Genomic DNA, 19,190 nt, shown 5'->3' on the forward strand with positions numbered 1-19,190 from the left:
CGAAGGAAGTCCTGATGTACTTCGCTGAGAGAAAACAGCGTAATTAGGGGCGCCCTATGGGTCCCGTGAATGAAATACACGCAAATGTTGATAGATTGTATCACTTGTTTATACTGATTGTATTCCAACTTAGATGATATCGATTTCAACGTCTCTTGGTCGGTATTTAAACGGGACGCGTTCCAACAGTAGGAAAAGTTTGAAGAAAATTCGTCGAGCCGATTCTGAGAAAGTTTCGGCTACATAGAGGAAGTCGAGTACAACGCATGCCGTTTCAAGATGACATCATACGTATACTGTTGTACCACTATTCCCCTCTTAAGAGTTTTGAGTTGGACCTTTTTTAATATTTTATCTCTAGGGGATAGAGTCTATCCACGAAGGGAATCATGACGACTTTCGTTGAGAGGTAGGAACGAAACAAGGGCCTACTGGTGTGTACTGGGTATGAAAAAGACGCAAATATTAATGGATTGTATTGCTAGTTTGTACTGATTGTACACCAACTTAGAGGATTTCGATTTCAACATCTCTTGGACAGTATCTAATTAATGACCCGTTCTAACAGTTGGAACGTTTGAATAAAATGTTTTGAGCCGATTTCGAGAAATTAGTGGCTAGATAAAAAGTGTCGATTAGATTACATGCCTTAAGATTATATCTTACGTTTACTATTGGTCCATTATGTCACCTCTTTGTACTGTTTTGACATGGACCCTTCTTTGATATTCTATCTGTAGAGGATATAGTCCACCTACGAAGGATATCTTGACGAATTTCGTCGATAGGAAACATTGAAATAAATGGCGCCTTTATGTGTCCCGGGTATAAAAAACACGTAAATATTAATAGATGTTATCAAGAGTTTTAGAATTTTGACTTCAACTGCTCTTGGACATTGTCTCATTTGGGATCCATTCTAAACGTATTAAAATTTAGAAGAAATTACATGGAGCCGATTTCGAGTAATTCACCGCCTGATAAAAGAGGTCGAGCATTGTACATGTAAGATGATATCTGACGTATTCAGTTGGGCTTTTACGTCCTCTTTAAGAGCTTTGACATGGATCCTTTCTTCGATGTTTTATATCTAGAGGATAGAGTTCATCCACGATAGGGTGACTGACTGATCGATTGGTTGATTCATTCATTCATTCATTCATTCATTCATTCATTCATTCATTCATTCATTGTATTTGTGCGGCGCATCAGTACTGTTAGTCTATTTAGCGCCATGCAAAAGGTTATATGTAGGATTATTTAAAAGTGATGAATGTTTTCTTATCGACCAGCGATAAAAAAGATCAAACAGTTAAAAGCAAAACGAAAAGGTGGTAATGGTAATATACAAAGCTTCCCGTTCAACGGGGAATGTAAATTCTGTATGTTAATGGAGATTTAGATGAAAATGTATTGGAAAAAGAGGACGGTATATACATTACATAAACATGTTCAAGGTGATAGCATCAAAGTTATAGTTTAGAATAAATGTTTACTTCTTTCATGAATTTTAACATACAAGCGCCGTTTATTGTATCAAAAGATTATTTCATGTCATGAACCATGTAATACTGATCGCGCGTAGGTTGCAGGTCGAAACACTCTATCATAAGTGCTTAACAGTGAATGGTTCATTGCAAAAAATGCACTCCGGTTTGTCTTCGCCTTTTAGAATATGGAGTGGGTTATATAAACATAACCAATTCTAGTTCTTGCAATGACTACCTCCTCCCGGCAGATGGCTCTGTAGGAATGAATCCATTCTCCTAGGGTTGGCTTGATTGCATGAAGATTGTTAGTCACTGCATCATTCCATGATGCCTATCTGTTCTGACGTAAACCATCTTTGATACTAGGTTTAAAATCAGTAAACGGTATTTTAAAATCAGATGGTTCTAGGGATAGGGCCACTGTAGTAGGGCGATCTGCTTTTTCATTACCTTTAGTACCAATATGGCTGGATAACCATTAATGACGTATATTGTGGGAGGTACTCAGCTCAGTATTTTTGATGAGAATATTGGTTAATAATGTGTTTTCCAGATTTCTTTTGTGCAGTGATTGAAGTGCTGATAGTGGTCAAAGAAGACGATGCTGTTTAAAATACGTTTGCCTTCTATATATTACAGAGCAAGGTATGTTGCTCTGATTTCGGCTGAAAATATCAATGCACCATTTGGTAAGCGAAATCACAAACGAAGATTACAACAGCTTTTTTCTCATCCTTTGATTCCTCAGTATAAATTCTTGTGTAGTTTTTACATTCGGTGAGGAGTTCAGTATAAGAACTGTTGAAGATGGTAGGGTTTGTGTCAGATTTTTTCCCATCGAGTAGCGTAAAAGGTATTTTGATTGCTCAATTAGCCAGGGAGGTGTTTCGGAACTGAATTTTTGAAAGATCAGTTTAAGGGTGCATAATATTGTAATGCCAAAGGAAGGTATGACATTTTGTTTGCTTTGGTGTAATGATTTGTATTTGGATTGAAATGCAACCGAAAAAACAGGATTCATAGGGTTTGATCCTAATTTGAGAGCATACTGGGCGGAAAGCATTTCTCTACGATGTGATAAAGGTGGTTCGTTCGCTTCAGCGTGAAGGCTTTCACACGGGGATGTCTTAAATGCTCAAGAGCGAGTCTTATTTCTTGATGATGAATTGGATCAAGCATCTTCAAGTAGGACTTTATGGCTGAACGATAAACAACCATAGTCCAGTTTGGAGCGAATAAATGTTCTATATAAATTGAGGATGATTCTTCTATCAGCACCCTAGTCCATGTCCGCTACTACTTTAAGTAAATCTAGAGATATCAGGCATTTGGCTTTCAAAGTTCTTTACGTGTGGACTAAAGGTCAGATTTTGTCGAAGATAATACCTAGAAATTGTTTCTTCTTCAACAACCGGTATAGGTATTCTGCCCAGCGTGAGCTTGGGTTTGTCATGGTGTTATCGTAACTTTTAGGAATGCATGCATGCTGTTTTTACTTTGAAAATTTAAAACCGTTGGCATTGGCCGAATTTTGAATCTTGTTTATATTTTGTTGTATTTGTCTTTCAATCGTATGCACGTGAATTGATCGATAACATATTGAGAAATCGTCGACTTGAAGAGAACAATCCACACCAGGAGCTAAATACTTGGTGATTATATTAACTTTGATATTGAAAAGCGTTACAGATAAAATACTGCCCTGGGGCACAACCATCTCTAGCTCGTACATATCTGAGAGGATAGAACTAACTCGTACCTTGAATTCCCTGTTTGATAGAAAGTTTGATATAAAAGATGGCAGACGGCCTTGTAGACCCAAATCGTGCGGGTCATTCAGTATCCCGTACTTCCATGTCGAGTCGTACGCCTTTTCTAAATCAAAGAAAACTGCTACTAAATGTTCTTCTTGATAAAAGCGTCGCGAATAAATGTTTCCAGTTTTACCAAATGGTCATTGGTGCTGCGGCCGTATCGAAAGCCAATTTGAAATGGAGATATTAAATTATTAGTCTCCAAGTACCATAGAAGCCGAGAATTGATCATTCGCTCCATTGTTTTGCACACACAACTCGTCATTGGAATGGGGCGATAGTTGATAGGATCTGCTATGTTTACCTGGTTTGAGGACTGGTATTACTGTGGCTTCTTTCAAAACGTAGGGTACATTACCAGTAATCCATAAATCATTGAAGATTTTCAAAAGAGATATTAATGATGATTCTGGAAGGTGTTTCAAAAGCTGGTAATGTATTTCGTCAGGCCCAGCGGATGTATCATGGGCCTTGTTTAAAGCCTCCATAAGCTCCAATAGTGAGAACAGTTGGTTATCACTTTCCGAGTTGTTGAATGTGAATTTTAAACTTGATTTTTCTTTTTGATTTTCTTTAACATTCGGAAGGCTTCTGAATCATTAGATAATGAGGTATTTTTCGAGAAACTATCAGCAAGAATATTTGCAATGTCAAGTTTTGAATTAAAATTATTATTGTTCAATTTCAGATGTCGGAAAGAATTGTTTTCTTTTTCCATTTATTTTGCGAATATTGACTCAAACATTTTTTAAAAGAGGAACAAGAGTTTAAAGAAGAAACATTTCTTACATGATGCTCTTTTGATTTCTTTGATTGTGGGGCGAGCTTTGGCTCGGAGAATACGGTATTTACTTAAACCTTTGGGCGTCCGACAATTAATTCATATTCTCAGTGCTTCTCGGCGTTGTCTAATGGCTTCTTTTCATTCTTTATTGACCCAGAGGTTTGAGGTTCTTTTACAGTTCGGTGAAGACATGGGAATGGATTCTTCTGCAATCTCGATTAAAATAGAACTAAAATGCTGAATAAGGTCATAAACGATGAAATGGGTATCCCAGTATAGCTTAGTTTTAAAGAGTGTTTCAAACTTGGCCCAGTTAGCCTTCTTTATATTCCATTGTGGAATTGCGCCATTAATTGTGGAGCTAATATTTTCAAGGGAGATGAGAAAGTGATCACTGCTGTGAAGGTCATCAGCGATCTTCCAAACATAGTTCAAAAATAGCGAAGGAAGACAAATTGTCAAATCGATACACGTGTATGTACCCGTTCCTTGGTGTAAGTACGTCGGACATTTGGCATTATATAGACACAAATCGTGTATAGAAATGAAGTCGTCTACTTTTTTAACTCTGTCACTTATGTGATTTTATCCTCATAAAATGTTAAGGGCATTAAAATCCCCAATTAATACAAATGGCGCGGACAATTGTTGAACAAGATTGTTTCATTCGTTTGGTATGAGATTGGTGTTTGGTGGTATATAAATAGAAGAAAAGGCGATCACTTGATGTAGAGTGACACTTACAGCAATGGCCTGCACATTTGTGTTGAAAAAGATAACATTATGAGGGCCCCTGTTGTTCACAACAGCAGAAATTTATGAGGCCTGTTAACATCTTTAAAGTAGGTGTTACAAAAGGAGTAGCTTTTAAGTCTGATGTCCGTATCTTTCAAGAATGTTTCCTGCAGGCATATTACTGCAGCATCATGTTCATTTTGAAGCAAAAGAATATTATTGTAGCTGGTTTTATGTCTTGGATAGTTCCATTGTATGATGGTGTTCTTCATTATAAGTTTAAAGTGGAGATTATGGTGCTAGGTTAGACTTTTCGCGGGGGGACAATCTATGTGGTTATATTTTTGGAGGAAGCAAGGGGTTAAATGTTTTGATTGTAGGTTTGGAGCCACCTTTAGAATATGGAACAGTTTTTTCTGCATCCATGTCCTCCAAGTCGCCAAAACTTATTGTACAACTTAATGGAGTCATCAGACCCCTTTTGCAGCCTGTTTGTTTCTTGTCTCTTTTTATTGTTTGGGGACTGAGGTTGTTGAAAGCTTTCTGCGTGGAGATTGCGTTTTTTGTGCAATGTGAAATATTGGTAGTTGCTGTTGTATTGGGTAGAGTTTGTCCATCCTTGGTTGTTTTGGGGCTGTTTTTTGCAACAATTGAGAAAGTTGGGCCATGTAGAGGAGTTCGAGACTCGGCCATCTTCAAGGCATCTGGGAAGGGGATGTTTGACGTATATTTTACCCTCTGGATCTTCTTCTCCAGATTCCAGGTCTCGAAGTGTTTAGAATTGGCATAGTGACCTTTTCCACAATTTGTAGAACGTGAGTTCGCGTTGCAGTCTGCTTCTCTTAGGTTCGGTTTGCTGCATCGGCCACATACATGGCTTCTGGAGTATATTAGTGGTGACCGTACTTCTGACACTTGAAACAGCAAAGAGGATTTTGAATATACACTTCAACTTTAACATACAAAAAGCCAGCTTTTAATACCTTAGGTAGTGTTGGTGTCTTAAAAGTAAGTATGATGGTGTTGGTGTCCTGCAATAGTGCACCGCGTTTAATACGACTTCAACGAATTTCAGCAATGCACTGATTCCTCATTTTCACTGTCACTGACACCTGTCAGATCACGCCAGCGAAAGACACCTTTGGATGAGTAATGTGTCGAATTAGCGAAAGAAGTAACTGGAATATCATAGAAAGTCTGAATTTTCTTGATATTTTCTGTTTGTACTTTGCGAAAATGTAATGGATCAATAAATTGTATTTATTTTACACCTACTCATAGTACTTTGATTTCGACTTCTCTTGGACAGTATCTAATGAGCGTACCCTCTTAAAAGAGCTGTGAAATGGATCCTTTTTTGACATTTTATCTCTAGGGGATAATGTCGAATCGCGAAGGACGTTCTTAGGAAACAAATTACATAAATTAGGGAAATAAGGGGTAATCTGTGGCTACAGGGTATGAAAAACACGCACACGTAATTTTCATGCCTCAGACACGTAGCATGATGTCCTACCCAGTCACATTATCCAGACACCAGTCCGACCAGTCCTAACACTAGCCTCTTAATTCTGAGCGCCAAGCGAGGCACATGTTAGTACCGTTTTTGTAAGTCTTTGGCATGACTCGGCCGGTGTTCGAACCCACGACCTCAATATGAATGGTTTTATAATATTTTTAAATTTTTTAATTAATTAGCATTTAAAATGTCATACTTTGATTACATTTAAAGTAACAAATATTTTAGACATTATTAGTAGTAGTAGTAGTAGTAGTAGTAGTAGTATACTGGGAGAATCATATGATATGCATACAGAATCAAAGTAACAATTTAAATATTCACTTGCAAATATTTTAAATACAAATCAATGACGAATCCAAACAAAAATATAAATGAAATTGTCAAATAATGACCGATAATTTCATTATAATTTTGCCTGTTGGCAAGTTTCAATGAGTCAGTCATATGTACGACAGTAACAGTGACATCGGATACTCTAATGAAGTCAACCTGGAGGATTCTGACGAGTTTCACAAAGTACATAACGATAATCCTCTAGCGCCGAAAGTAGTGTCGGAACCCCGTGAGTGGCTGGAAATGATACTGGACGTAACTATACATAACTTACTAAGCTAGTACCAAACCTGAGAACTAAAATTAACTATGTAGAGCACTATTGGAAGATGAGATTATATCTGCGATTAAGTATGTGTATGTTACAGATGCAACGGGTGTTTAAAGTTCGCCTTGAACACATGGGTGACCCCGTACATTCCAGTGAATACGGATCAACTCAGAAAGACCACGAACGAGATTAAGAATGATTTCTTCAAATTCATGAACTAATCTGTGTTCGGCAAGACTATGGAGAATCTTCGGAAATGTATTCAAGTAGACCTTGTCAGTGATAGTGAAAAAGATAAGCTTTGAAGGCTTATAGCTGACCTATCATTCGAATCCTGAATTATCTTTGATGGTGGACTCATTGCCGTAGACAGCAAAAAACATCTAAACTGAAGCTGACAAAGCCAATCTATGTTGACGCGACTGTTTTGCGCTTATCTTAACTGCTAGTTTTATGAAGATAAGGTCAAATCATCAAATCAAGGTATGGTGACAACATCAAGATGCTCAAGACGGACACAGACTCGGTATTGATGCATATAAGCCCCAATGAGGATCCGAAAGAGCACTCACTGATTAGTAAAGTACCTAAAACAGTTGTTATTAAGTTCAAAGATGAGTGCTTGGGCAAACCTATCGACAATACGTGAGACCGCGCACCAAAATGTATTCGATTGTGATCTGATCACACAATTGTAAAAAGTCAAGAAGACGAAGAAAGTTTCACCTGTGATCTTCGGTGCAAAATGTATCTAGAATTGGCATGCTCAGTAATTTTATCCTGACTACAAACCAATCGACACATAGTTCCTGATGGAATCACTACTAACACGTTTGGGCACACGCAAATTCCAAAATAAATCAGGACTGTGTCCGTTAATCCCATCATTGGCCTTAGAAAACTGTTTGCTGTCGTTATGCGGTCAGGAACCTAGTCAACGCTTGTCTTCCGCACACACTTCAAACACACACACAAGAAATTGTTGGAGGTTTCAGGTTGCTCAAAAAGAGACCTTGGCGCGCCTAGAGAATAGTCGTAATTATACATGTAACGCTTTAAAGGAATAATAAGGTGATACTATGAAGTTAAGGTTGCCTTGAAATCAGACATGGATGAAAAAATAAAGAGCGTAATACGAAACGATAGCGAGATCACATTAAAGCTTTCTGCAGCAAGGTTAACTGGAATTAGTCCCGTATGGTTGATGCAAACACAAATGAGTCAGTTAAATGTGACCAAACGAAAGAACACCTTAGTAACATTCAAATTATACAAGTCAAACGTGGCACAAATGCAAATGACTGGTAGGATATTTTCATTCCTCACAGCCATTCCAACACTGTTTGCATCTGCTGCTCCAGAGATTACAAAAGCGATTGTGTTATTTTACGAGTCTATGCTCTTAAAATAAGTAACAGAAAAGAGTGAAAGAAAACAAGCTTTGTAAAATTTAACAATTAATTTATTTCTCTAGAACACAAAGTAAAAAATGAGAAGTAAAAAAAGAAGTTCTGGTATTGCGAATTAAATCCCAAAATTAATCCAAGAATTTTATCAGACACAAGTACTAGTAATTTAAATTCCTGAACAATAGTCAGTACAAGTCCAGAATAGTTCCAAACACTGGAGGCGATGACGTGTCTATGATACCTTATAGCGTGTTGATGTGTCAACATTCTTTTGGTGAATCATAGTAATATAATTCCAGAATGTCTTTATCCAAAAATTTTATCAGATCACTTTTGTATTTCCAGAAAAAAATAATCACTTGAATTTAATAATTTGGGTTGATTGGACCAATCCATTGCTAAACATTGGACCATAATGGCTACATATATGGCAAAGAAAGAGCAAGTAAAATGCTTGCCATTGGAACCAATGATGTCACACATGGTTTGCACGCTAAAATTAAACAAGAACTGTGTTGTAGGAACTATACTAAGTAAAGTCATACCCTGTCGGATGTATTTACAGTCCAGTAAACACTGATCTTATACAAGATTTAATTGGTGGATATACAAGTCCTATTCTCAAACCAATGTCTGGTTTTAATTGGGTCCAATACATATGATAATCGGAATGAAACGCAAAAAATGACGTACTTCAAAATGAAATAGATTCATTTTATCTGAGTATCCTGCAGCGGAATCCATTGCTTCAGAACGTGCTTTCGTCACTTATGCTTTGAGGTAAGATAATTGTATTTCTTTATAACATGAGTTTTTACATTTTTGGGCAAAATAGATTTGCATACATTTATAGTTTTACTTTTACATCTAAGAGACATTTAAGTAGACACAGTCAGCTTTCAAAAAGATTCCTAAATAAGCTTTTGTGTTTATGCAGGGAGACCAGTTAAGGAAGCATCGTTCGGGTAGGTAAACTATCAAGACCTCTTTGCATTATTTAAAAATAAGATCGAAAACCAAATAGGGAACACTGAGGTGCGTCGTCTGTAGCTGATACAACTGTATCGGCACTAATTTGAAGACACTTTTCAGGTCTACCAATATATATCAATACGCGTCAACGCTTTGAGTTGGCAAGAGAATTTCTGTTGAACCAAAAGGCGTAAAGCTGTTACCATTTTGTAATTGTCTCTGCTCAGATACAGCATGAAGTTTTAAAGCGGTTAAACACATAATAATACTGGCCAGATAAACTAACAACATGAAAAATGATATTACGATTGTCCAGTATAACAGAGCCAATCCATATCCAACATAGCAGAGCCTATCCAGAGGAAGTAATATCATATTGCAAGAGTGTTGAGATCTCAGTTCCGATTTTGTAATTAGAATATTATCCTACATTGAGCATATCATGTCCTCTAAATGTATTCCACTATTTCCTATATGGCTCAGCACATTTTCAAACAAACGGTAACTTAAATTAACGGAATTTAGTGACATTGTTATAATGTGAGAACCATTCTCATGTATTCTTCAGAGATTGACGCCATTAAGGACATAGTTTCAAATAAGATCAATCATTGCCCCCAACATCGAATAATTTTGGAATTATGCCCATAAAACATTGACTGTCTAAGCATTAAATATTTTGTTTCTTGAAAGTTAAGCAAGCACATCAGATCAGTGATCTTGTTCTTGAACGTATTATTCACACAAGTATAGGTCCATTTATCCGGTTGATATCAAATAGCCACATGTGACGACCTTTCATGTCAAATCGACAAAGTAATCATGATTCTTTCATCCTTCAGTTGTAAAGAATACTTGAAACTGTAGTCTTTCTTTGAAAGGAAATTGCAGTTAGCAAAGCGATATAAAGATTACACATATTATATTCACACATTTGTGTTATTCTGGTAAACATCGTCTGAATAATAATGATATACATTCCTTTCTAGTTAGAATAGTTCAAAGAGGTAACTCAGCAAAATAAATTAATATTAATTCAATGACCATTGTAAAACTGTTAGAAGTAGTGTGCTAGTATTGTTTTGGCATGTGTATTAGTCTTTGTTTGAATAATGAAGTAATTATGAATAAACTGCTAAATTGTATCTGATAAAATAATAACCACCTCATCCTCACCCCAAATCATATGACGAGCGCTGGACAAAAAATAAACTCTTCTCTCTCTCTCTCTCTCTCTCTCTCTCTCTCTCTCTCTCTCTCTCTCTCTCAACGAACATGACATATTCCATTATTCATGATCCAGGTTAATAGCACTTCCATCGATCGACCTTTATTTCTGGTAAACTTTCGTTTTCGGAAAACTGATATTTTATTCAATATCAGGGGTTATTTGCGATACGCTGTAATTCTGTTGTTACCTTGCCTGATTAGTCATCAGACACAATTTTCTGTTTTAAACTTCACTTTATGTGAGTATATACGATCACGTTTTGATGCGTGATTTCATTTTGAGGGTCATGTAAAAAGTAGTCTTAGATATTTGTTTACTAAACTCGTCACATCGTATTTTGATCTGCCTTAGTTTTCGCAAAATAATCATCACTTATGCTTGCTTTCCTTCAGATGACTCAGTGGATACACGAGTCCTCAAAGAGGTATAAGTTCTAAGTGTAGACCTCCATCAAAAAGCCTGTCCGATTTTAAGCCCATTACTGCCTGGAGCATTTGGTTTATGGAAAGAACGAAACAAGAGTGAGACAAAACCCCTAAATATTCGAAATTTTAAAGGTATACAATTAGATAATTGAAACAGTTTTAAAGTCTTACTGTCGATATTTTACTGAATCTACAAATATGATATTTTGTGAATGGCGAATAAACATTCGTATCAGAGCCAATATCTATATTAAAACCTATGCCAGTCCTAACCATTTTAATACTTTTGATTTACGACATTCTACTCGATTTCCTGGAAAGCAAAGCTCATCGCAAATTATGCATGTGCTATGCGTTCGGGTTGTTTGACGTGGATGCTGAATGATGAATGCAAAATGAGATGGGTCTGTGTGTGTAAACTAAAAGATACTATTCTCGGAAGTTTGAAAACGGGCAATTAGATTTAATGCCATTTTTAATACACTATACAGTGTCGAAGAACTGGGAGTTAAGTTTAAGTCATAAGTAAACGCCAAAGCAAGCATGCACTGGTATGGAATGTAACTCCAGTGGTCGAAAGTGTTTACCAGGGTTTACTTGCAGCCTAATTATATAAAGTGACCCCTGCAGTTCACACACGCACGTGTACACATACAGCTTGTAAGTATTTTCAAAGACCTTATTATCTGCCATAATCATGGTAACAAAATAAACAAAGAAACAAAAAGAACAAATTAATAAACATGCGACAATGAAACAACCACATATTATTCCAGCAAGTTATTCTGCTTAAATCTTTTCCAGAGTTTAGGCTTGAGGCTTTTTCTTGTACGGGACACTTTGTACGACATGCATGTTTTTTGTACCCTATCATTCTTAATGAACCACATATGGACTGCATCCAGAAATGTTTGGCATGAGGTGTTTAGTCATCTTGACTTACGTTTGAACAATTTTTTCTGTCTAACAGCACGTATATAAAGTTTTGAACCACAGTAGAGACTTTTGGAACATGTACGTACAAACTCTAGTCATAGTTATTATGTTTCCATGATCAACATGACTCTTAACTGATATGATTTATTTACCTAATTCTGAAGTACTTTTTATAAACATGCAGTAACATCTCTCTCTCTCTCTCTCTCTCTCTCTCTCTCTCTCTCTCGTCCAATCAACAGACTCATTGCTAGCGGCATGATCTGACAACAAAGCAACAAACATGACAATATTCCATTATTCATGCTACAGGCTAATGGCACTTCAATCGATCGACCTTTATTTTTGGTAAGACTGAGTGAGATTTTTCAAAAATTCGTTTTCGGAAAACGACTTTATTCAATGTCATGGGTTATTTGAAACATAGGTTTCTATTTTAAACTTCACTTTATGCGCCAATGTATGATCACGTTTTGATGCGTGATTTCATTTTGAGGGTCATATAAAAAGTATTTTTTGACATTTGTTTACTAAACTCGTCACATCGTATTTTGATCTGCCTTAGTTTTCGCAAAATAATCATCACTTATGCTTACTTTCCTTTATATGACTCAAAAGATACACGAGTCCTCAAAGCGGTGTAAGTTATAAGTGTAGACCTCCATCAAAAAGCCTGTCAGATTTTTCTTTCCGGAGTGCATTAGCTATTGTTGTTCCTGCAGCGATATCCGTAATTGCATTTGAAACCGTGTCAGCATGTCCTGATTCAAATTACTCTGATGTTCAATATCAATGTATTAGTGGAAACGAACGCTGAAGAGGTTTAAAGAGGGCGGGGTGATTGTGGAAGGTTGCCGATATTATGTGCAAGCTTGATTGTTAATGTCATGGACGTGGACACCAAAACCTGGACGGAGTAGGTTTGTGTCACAAAGTCGACAGTTCTTAGTACAACTAAGTCTGAAATTACAAACTCAGACAATCTACAGCTATTAGAAATTTTTTAATTTGTAAATAACTTGCAAGCTGGATTTATCCGCCTGACCGCACCTTGTTACAAGTATTATAAATGATTCAAGGCATTGAGCAATGTCAGATTAACGGAAAACGAAAGTACGTAAAATTCCCCACATTTTCTGAGAATAAAAGTCGATCGATAGAAGTTTTATCTGCATGCAGTATGCGTAAATGAAAATAATTCTGCTTTGTGGGTTTTGTGGTGTTATTGTCAGAGATAATAGCCTTGGCAACGAGTTGGTTGATAGGACGCTCATAAGAGTCTTTGTGTATGTGTGTGAAAAGAGAAAATGTGAGTACATATACAAACTCTATTTAAGCTTTATCAAGTGAAAAGATAATACTCATTATCATTGAAAGTGATGACATATATAATTTCTTTATTGTCGTGAGTAACATTTTCAGACTGGTATCAGGTGGAATATAGATTGTTAATATTTTGTTAATTACCACTTCGGTGTGTATTCACTGCTAGTTCATTATCTCAAATAAGGATGAGCAGGTCTGCAAAGCAAAATATAATTAAAATCCTTCTTCAGTTATCCACATTAGACAAAAAATCTATCTCATACAATTCTGGATACAATATTTTCAATGAAACTGCTGTGTTGAAACGGCTCGATTTTCGTGCTTTTATTTCACTCAAAATCGTCACATGAAATTTATAAATACGTTATTACCTATCCCAACCAATCTACGTAGGCTATAAGTATAAATAGTTATTCCGATTATGATGTTTACCCGGTCTCCAAAACATAAAATACCTTATCATGCTATTTGTATGAATGTGATACCAATCTTTCCTAAAATAAATCAATCAACGAACCAAATCTTGGACCAGTATTTTGTGACTCATACGCTTATACAAAGGTACATGGACTTTTTGGAAGAAAAAGCTGGGAATCCCCCACATTACATGTGGTATTTTCATTTATATTTATTTAAATACGTAGGCGTATCTTTTATAAGAAACGAAGATATAATAGAGAATCAAAAGTAGTTTCGACAAAGCCAAAATGGTTTTACATTTAACCGTACTTACTATTTCAATAAATATATCTATCTATCTATCTATCTATCTATCTATCTATCTATCTATATATATATATATATATATATATATATATATATATATATATATATATATATATATATATATATATATATAATGACCACAAATAATGACTTTTAGTAATCTTGGCATCCTGTATTATCTCAAAATCTGTCAAATAGTTATAAACATTGTATATTCTGTTATGGGGGAACAAACATACCGGTGTAAAACAAAATGTAAGAGAGGGAAAGAAGTGGAAACTTTCAAGCACATTTATTAGAATTAGTCGAAATTATAAATTCTCGCCATTTATCACGCACTTTATATACAAAGTAAAGAACAATAGAGATTTGGTACCACTTATTTCACGACTTGGGTCACATCGGTAGCCTAATGAATTACACATCGTTATAATTTGCGTCTGTCGTAAAACAATGAACCCTTGTTCACTCAAACACTCACCTATTCATCTCCCTGTAATAGCCAATACTGTCAATCGTCAAGTAACTACTAAAATGAAAGTACACTTTCTTCGCGGAATTATGCCAATTGCCAAAAAGACGCACATGCGTGATGCCATCTGTTGAAAACAAGTCTCAAGTATTCAACTTTATCGATGCGGCAGCGACACAGGCAAATGCAAAGACAAAGACGACGATTAAAAAGAAGCGATTCTCGCTATTACGAATAAATAAGAAAAAAAATGTCAAAGCCTTTTTCGACTCTTGTTCTTTAATTAATGTAACTTTGACTCGTTAAGAACTTATTTTTCTGGTTATGAATGGTAGCGTTTAGTTGTGCAAATTATTTGATACTTCAAATATGCTTCGAAACTTCAACCGATTGTATTGTAATCAGTTTCATTGTGAAGCGTCTTCACATCTTTTATATACCTGTAAATCTTCTTTTGTTATCTTCAATTTTCTGAGAATTGAATACATGTTATATTGGCGGTAATTTAGTTTCATTAACACTTTCAAGTATTATATGTATACATACGGATATATAATTTTTCTCAACTTTTGGGGTTTCATGGTAATGTAAATTAGCACTGTTTCCGTTAATTTATAATGATATAGATTTTTAGCAAATTGCTCTAGAAATTGACCCGTACGTAAATAATCATGCAAAATTCTGAATGACCTTTACCGTCTTTTTAAAGTATATCCACTTTTAAACACTTACTAAACGCAATGATTATGTATTTTCATTACTTTGTTGTTGTTTTTTTGCTATCCTTGACCTGAATCTTTTTATTTTTGACGCAGGTCGTGATTGATATGATATCATTCTAAAAACATTGTGCGTTTTGTAAATTGATATCATATCAGAGCTAAATTCGTTTAGACATTATTAAATGCTGCAGTTTTCTATTTTACAGTTTCGCTAATAATCCTATTTATGTTTCTTCTCGTTGAAAGAAGACTCACAGGGGTTGTAATCATATTTACAGATTTTAGTGCTGTTGAGTCAAGAGATGTTTTATCCAGCTATTGTGGTACTCTTTTGTCATGTAAAAATTCAGCACTTTATTTACGTTTCTGTGGCTGAATATCACACCTATTTTATAGCTCAACCACACTGGCAAGGAACTGGCTTTTGGTTGTGTTATCTGGCTTTGCCATTTCATCCAGTATAATACGAGTTCGATTGAATGATATTTTCGCAATTATTTTCAGCTTTTAAGGTGTGTTTAACCATGTGTCTTGCATGTAGGCTTTTCGATCACCTCATCAAAAGTACGGAATATTCTGTACTATTATATTACCTATTTGTATATATGACTCTGACGTTGTGATTGCTCTAAAACCTATGTTCCATATACCGTTTAAAATATCGATTGTGTTAATTATTGTATCTATTGTTGTTTAGACTCATTAAAAATGCAAACTGGTAAAATACTAAACCTTTTATCCTCGACTGTATTTATGATGTTCGTTTTCGCATGCCTATTATTTATTTTTGCCAATTTTCATTTCGCTTTAACGTTGTACAATATGAAACACATTATTTATCTTTCTGAGGTAACTCCTCATAAAATATCTCTCTAATATTCTTTTCCTGTCAGTCTTCAAATTTATACACATTAGGGTCACGTAAAATTATTTGCTTTTCTCATATTACCAAATACATTTTTCTATCTTTGGACTGTTTTCATAATTGTCTCGTTCGTCAGCGTCATCGCAATTGAAATATTATAAAAATTATTATATTTATCCATGAAGTTAGGAAACATATATACATATTTTTCCCCGTTTCATTTATCTGTATACATTCAGTATTCAATCAAGAAAAACAAGAGGTTGACTAATTAGACGCCAGAATTACTGAATGTTCTGTGTCTGTGTGTGTGTGTGTGTGTGTGTGTGTGTGTGTGTGTGTTCGAAGCTTTAATAACTTGTCTAGCTGACGATATACCCTCATCTAATAATTATGTACACAACACACATAGTCACTATGGGAAGGTGATAAAGGTAATTAACATGCTCAAAACGAAAGTAATTAAATCCGTGATTCAGTATGACTCATCATAATTTCATTGTGAATACAGGTAAATACCCAAGACAATTACTATTACGTTTCTGCTTCAGAACTATAAACTACCGGATAGGTATTTTTTTATTCATTCAGGTTTATAGCATACAAGCTTGGATAAAATGAATTAATCATGGTGTTCACTATAAACAGGTAAGTATGTATGCATGTATGTGTATGTATGTATGTATGTATGTATGTATGTATGTATGTCAGTTCGTCTGTGCTGTGTTATATTTTAATTTCAAGATATTTCATGCAGTAAAGAGTTCTCGTTTAGTTCGAGAGAGAGAGAGAGTCTTGTTTTACATACTGGATCAATACCTTAATGATTTAATAATGAATACATGATACGAAAGTCTGTAGGCAGTATTTTAATTTCATTTTGCTTGACTGTTTATTGTTTATCATTTCGATCTTTTTTAACGAGGACGTTTACCATATAGTTCCACAGATTGATATAAAGATAAAACTAAATCTTCATACGATGCGAACGCAGTAGACTATTATATCTAAAGCCGATTAAACGCTTCTTTTTCGGCAATGGTTAACTTGTCTCATATTCACCTAGTTAAAGAATTACATGATATCAGAGATTGCAGTATTTCAATTCGTGGTTTAATTTGAAAACAAACATTTTTTAACATAGGTACCTAGCGATTTTGGCATGCTGGATCCTGTTCCTAGAAGGGATAAGGGGATACCAGACGTTTCAGGAGAGTATTCCCAATGGAGAAATAGTCCCTCATCCATGTAAAGCGAATTACATCTGGCGCGGAGTGGGACACAAGATAGTGTTGGGAGGAGGGGAGAGAAACCCATTTGGCATTGCCTTCTCTATAGCCGGAAAGGTACTAGAATGAATGTCTTATAATTGCTGTAATAGTAGTTCTTCTCAAAAGTTTAAGGTATAGTATTTTTATTCCAGTCAGATGCAATAAACTATATTTTTCTCTCAACATTACTCTGAAGTATATTTTATCGCCACATTATATATGCTGGAAAATAAGTGTATTTTTGTTCAAGTATATAGTACAATTTACTTCACTGCGATATCAACGCCGTAAAAGGTCGAATAAACAGGAAAAGAAATTAAAAGAAGAAAACATTAACGTCAATCCAAATTGAACAATGAAACGCCAGAGACATAAGATATAGACTCTGAATATGAAAATGTCGGCACGAAAAGACGTCATCTTGTATGCATATAGGACTGTTTGTATTAAATATAATATTATTGTACATCGGTAAGGATTCGAACATTTTACGGTTGCCTTTTTACAGAAGTGGACAAAAGCTCTTTGTCAGCTGGACTCGGACGGAGACGGCAAATCAAACGGAGAAGAACTGGGTGATCCAAACTGTGTCTGGACTGTAGGTCAAAGTCCCTCCAGGTCATCAGGACTATCTCATCCAGGTTTGAAATAATGCTGATAATAATATTGCAATGCTAACACTAATGATGATGATGATGATGATGATGATGATGATGAGAGTGATAAAAACAATATGGTATTATTGTTTTTATGATCGTTATAATGGATGAGCATGAAATAGGCTTTAAATGTGTGTGTGTGTGTTGAAAAATTAAAACAAAAACAAAGAAAACAACTCTATAAAATGTGGGAGCTGACTTAGCTAATATGGATATATTTAAAGTTAAAAACGAACGACCGATTCAGACTGATGGAAACAAAAGTATCACATAAGCATCATGTGACATCTTCCATTTCCCATCAAAAATATTTCGTTTTCGTCTCTCTGTCTCAAGCTCTTCCTATATCCGTCTCAGTCGAAGTTCTGAGTAAAAGTCTATTGATCCATAGTTAGATCCAACGAGGTTTATTATTATCCTAGATACACTAACATTATCTGTGGTTCATTATTATCCTCAATACAAAAATATTATCTATGGTTTATTATTATCCTAAATAAAAAATATTATATGTGGTTTATTGTTATCCTAAATACGCAAACATTATCTGTGGTTTATTATAATCTTAAATACACAAACATTATTTGTAATTAATTATTATCCTAAATACACAAATATTATCTGTAATATTCATGCATATATACACGAAGACACAGACTGACACCATTATAATGAGAAAGGTTAGACAGTTCTAATTCGATCTAAATTCGAACCTGTGCGAGAGTAAGAAAACGAGTTCGCGTGCCCTGCCGTTGCATAACTTGACCATGCTAGATTCTTGGGGGTGGGGGGATTATTGCATTGCTGTGCATGAAAGAATAGTCAAATGTGTAGCTACTTTCTGGGTTCGAATCTTGCTTGGAACAAGCTGTGAATCGCTAACCGTCTGATTACGTTGTTGTCATTCGATTCATGTATCCGAACAAATGTTGGATCTACAGGTGAGCGCATTCTTCTATGATTTGTTGTATAAGTGTCTATTTATAACGCACATGCATGACTTGCATTTCTAAATAGAAAACTAGTGTGTCTGCACACATAGCCGAGTCAAATTCCGCAAGACTATCGAATGACTTCAGTTGCACCTTAAGTTGTTTTAAACCTTTGACCTTATTTGGATAAGGCATTATCTTGTACATACATACATACATACATACGTACCTACATACATACATACATATGTACATACGTACATACGTAAATACATACATACATACATACACACAC

General features: G+C 35.4%; 1 protein-coding gene across 2 annotated transcripts in view; it reads left to right on the plus strand.

The window, feature by feature from the left end:
- Nucleotides 1-13,094: 13,094 nt before the first annotated feature.
- Nucleotides 13,095-19,190, plus strand: part of LOC149802805 (uncharacterized) — a 13,847-nt gene continuing 7,751 nt past the window's right edge. The window contains exons 1-4 of one of the 2 annotated variants that reach the window (XM_089952239.1): nucleotides 13,155-13,231; nucleotides 16,625-16,681; nucleotides 17,178-17,379; nucleotides 17,813-17,945. In XM_089952239.1, the coding sequence (XP_089808365.1) occupies nucleotides 16,662-16,681; nucleotides 17,178-17,379; nucleotides 17,813-17,945 (355 nt within the window). In that variant the 5' untranslated portion in view covers nucleotides 13,155-13,231; nucleotides 16,625-16,661. Of the gene's footprint in view, nucleotides 13,232-16,624; nucleotides 16,682-17,177; nucleotides 17,380-17,812; nucleotides 17,946-19,190 lie in introns of both variants that reach the window. The other variant, XM_089952240.1, reaches the window with a different exon arrangement.

This window comes from Sinohyriopsis cumingii, chromosome 3 (genome assembly GCF_028554795.1).
Source record: "Sinohyriopsis cumingii isolate HCF-2022 chromosome 3, ASM2855479v2, whole genome shotgun sequence".
Lineage (NCBI taxonomy): Eukaryota > Metazoa > Mollusca > Bivalvia > Unionida > Unionidae > Sinohyriopsis > Sinohyriopsis cumingii.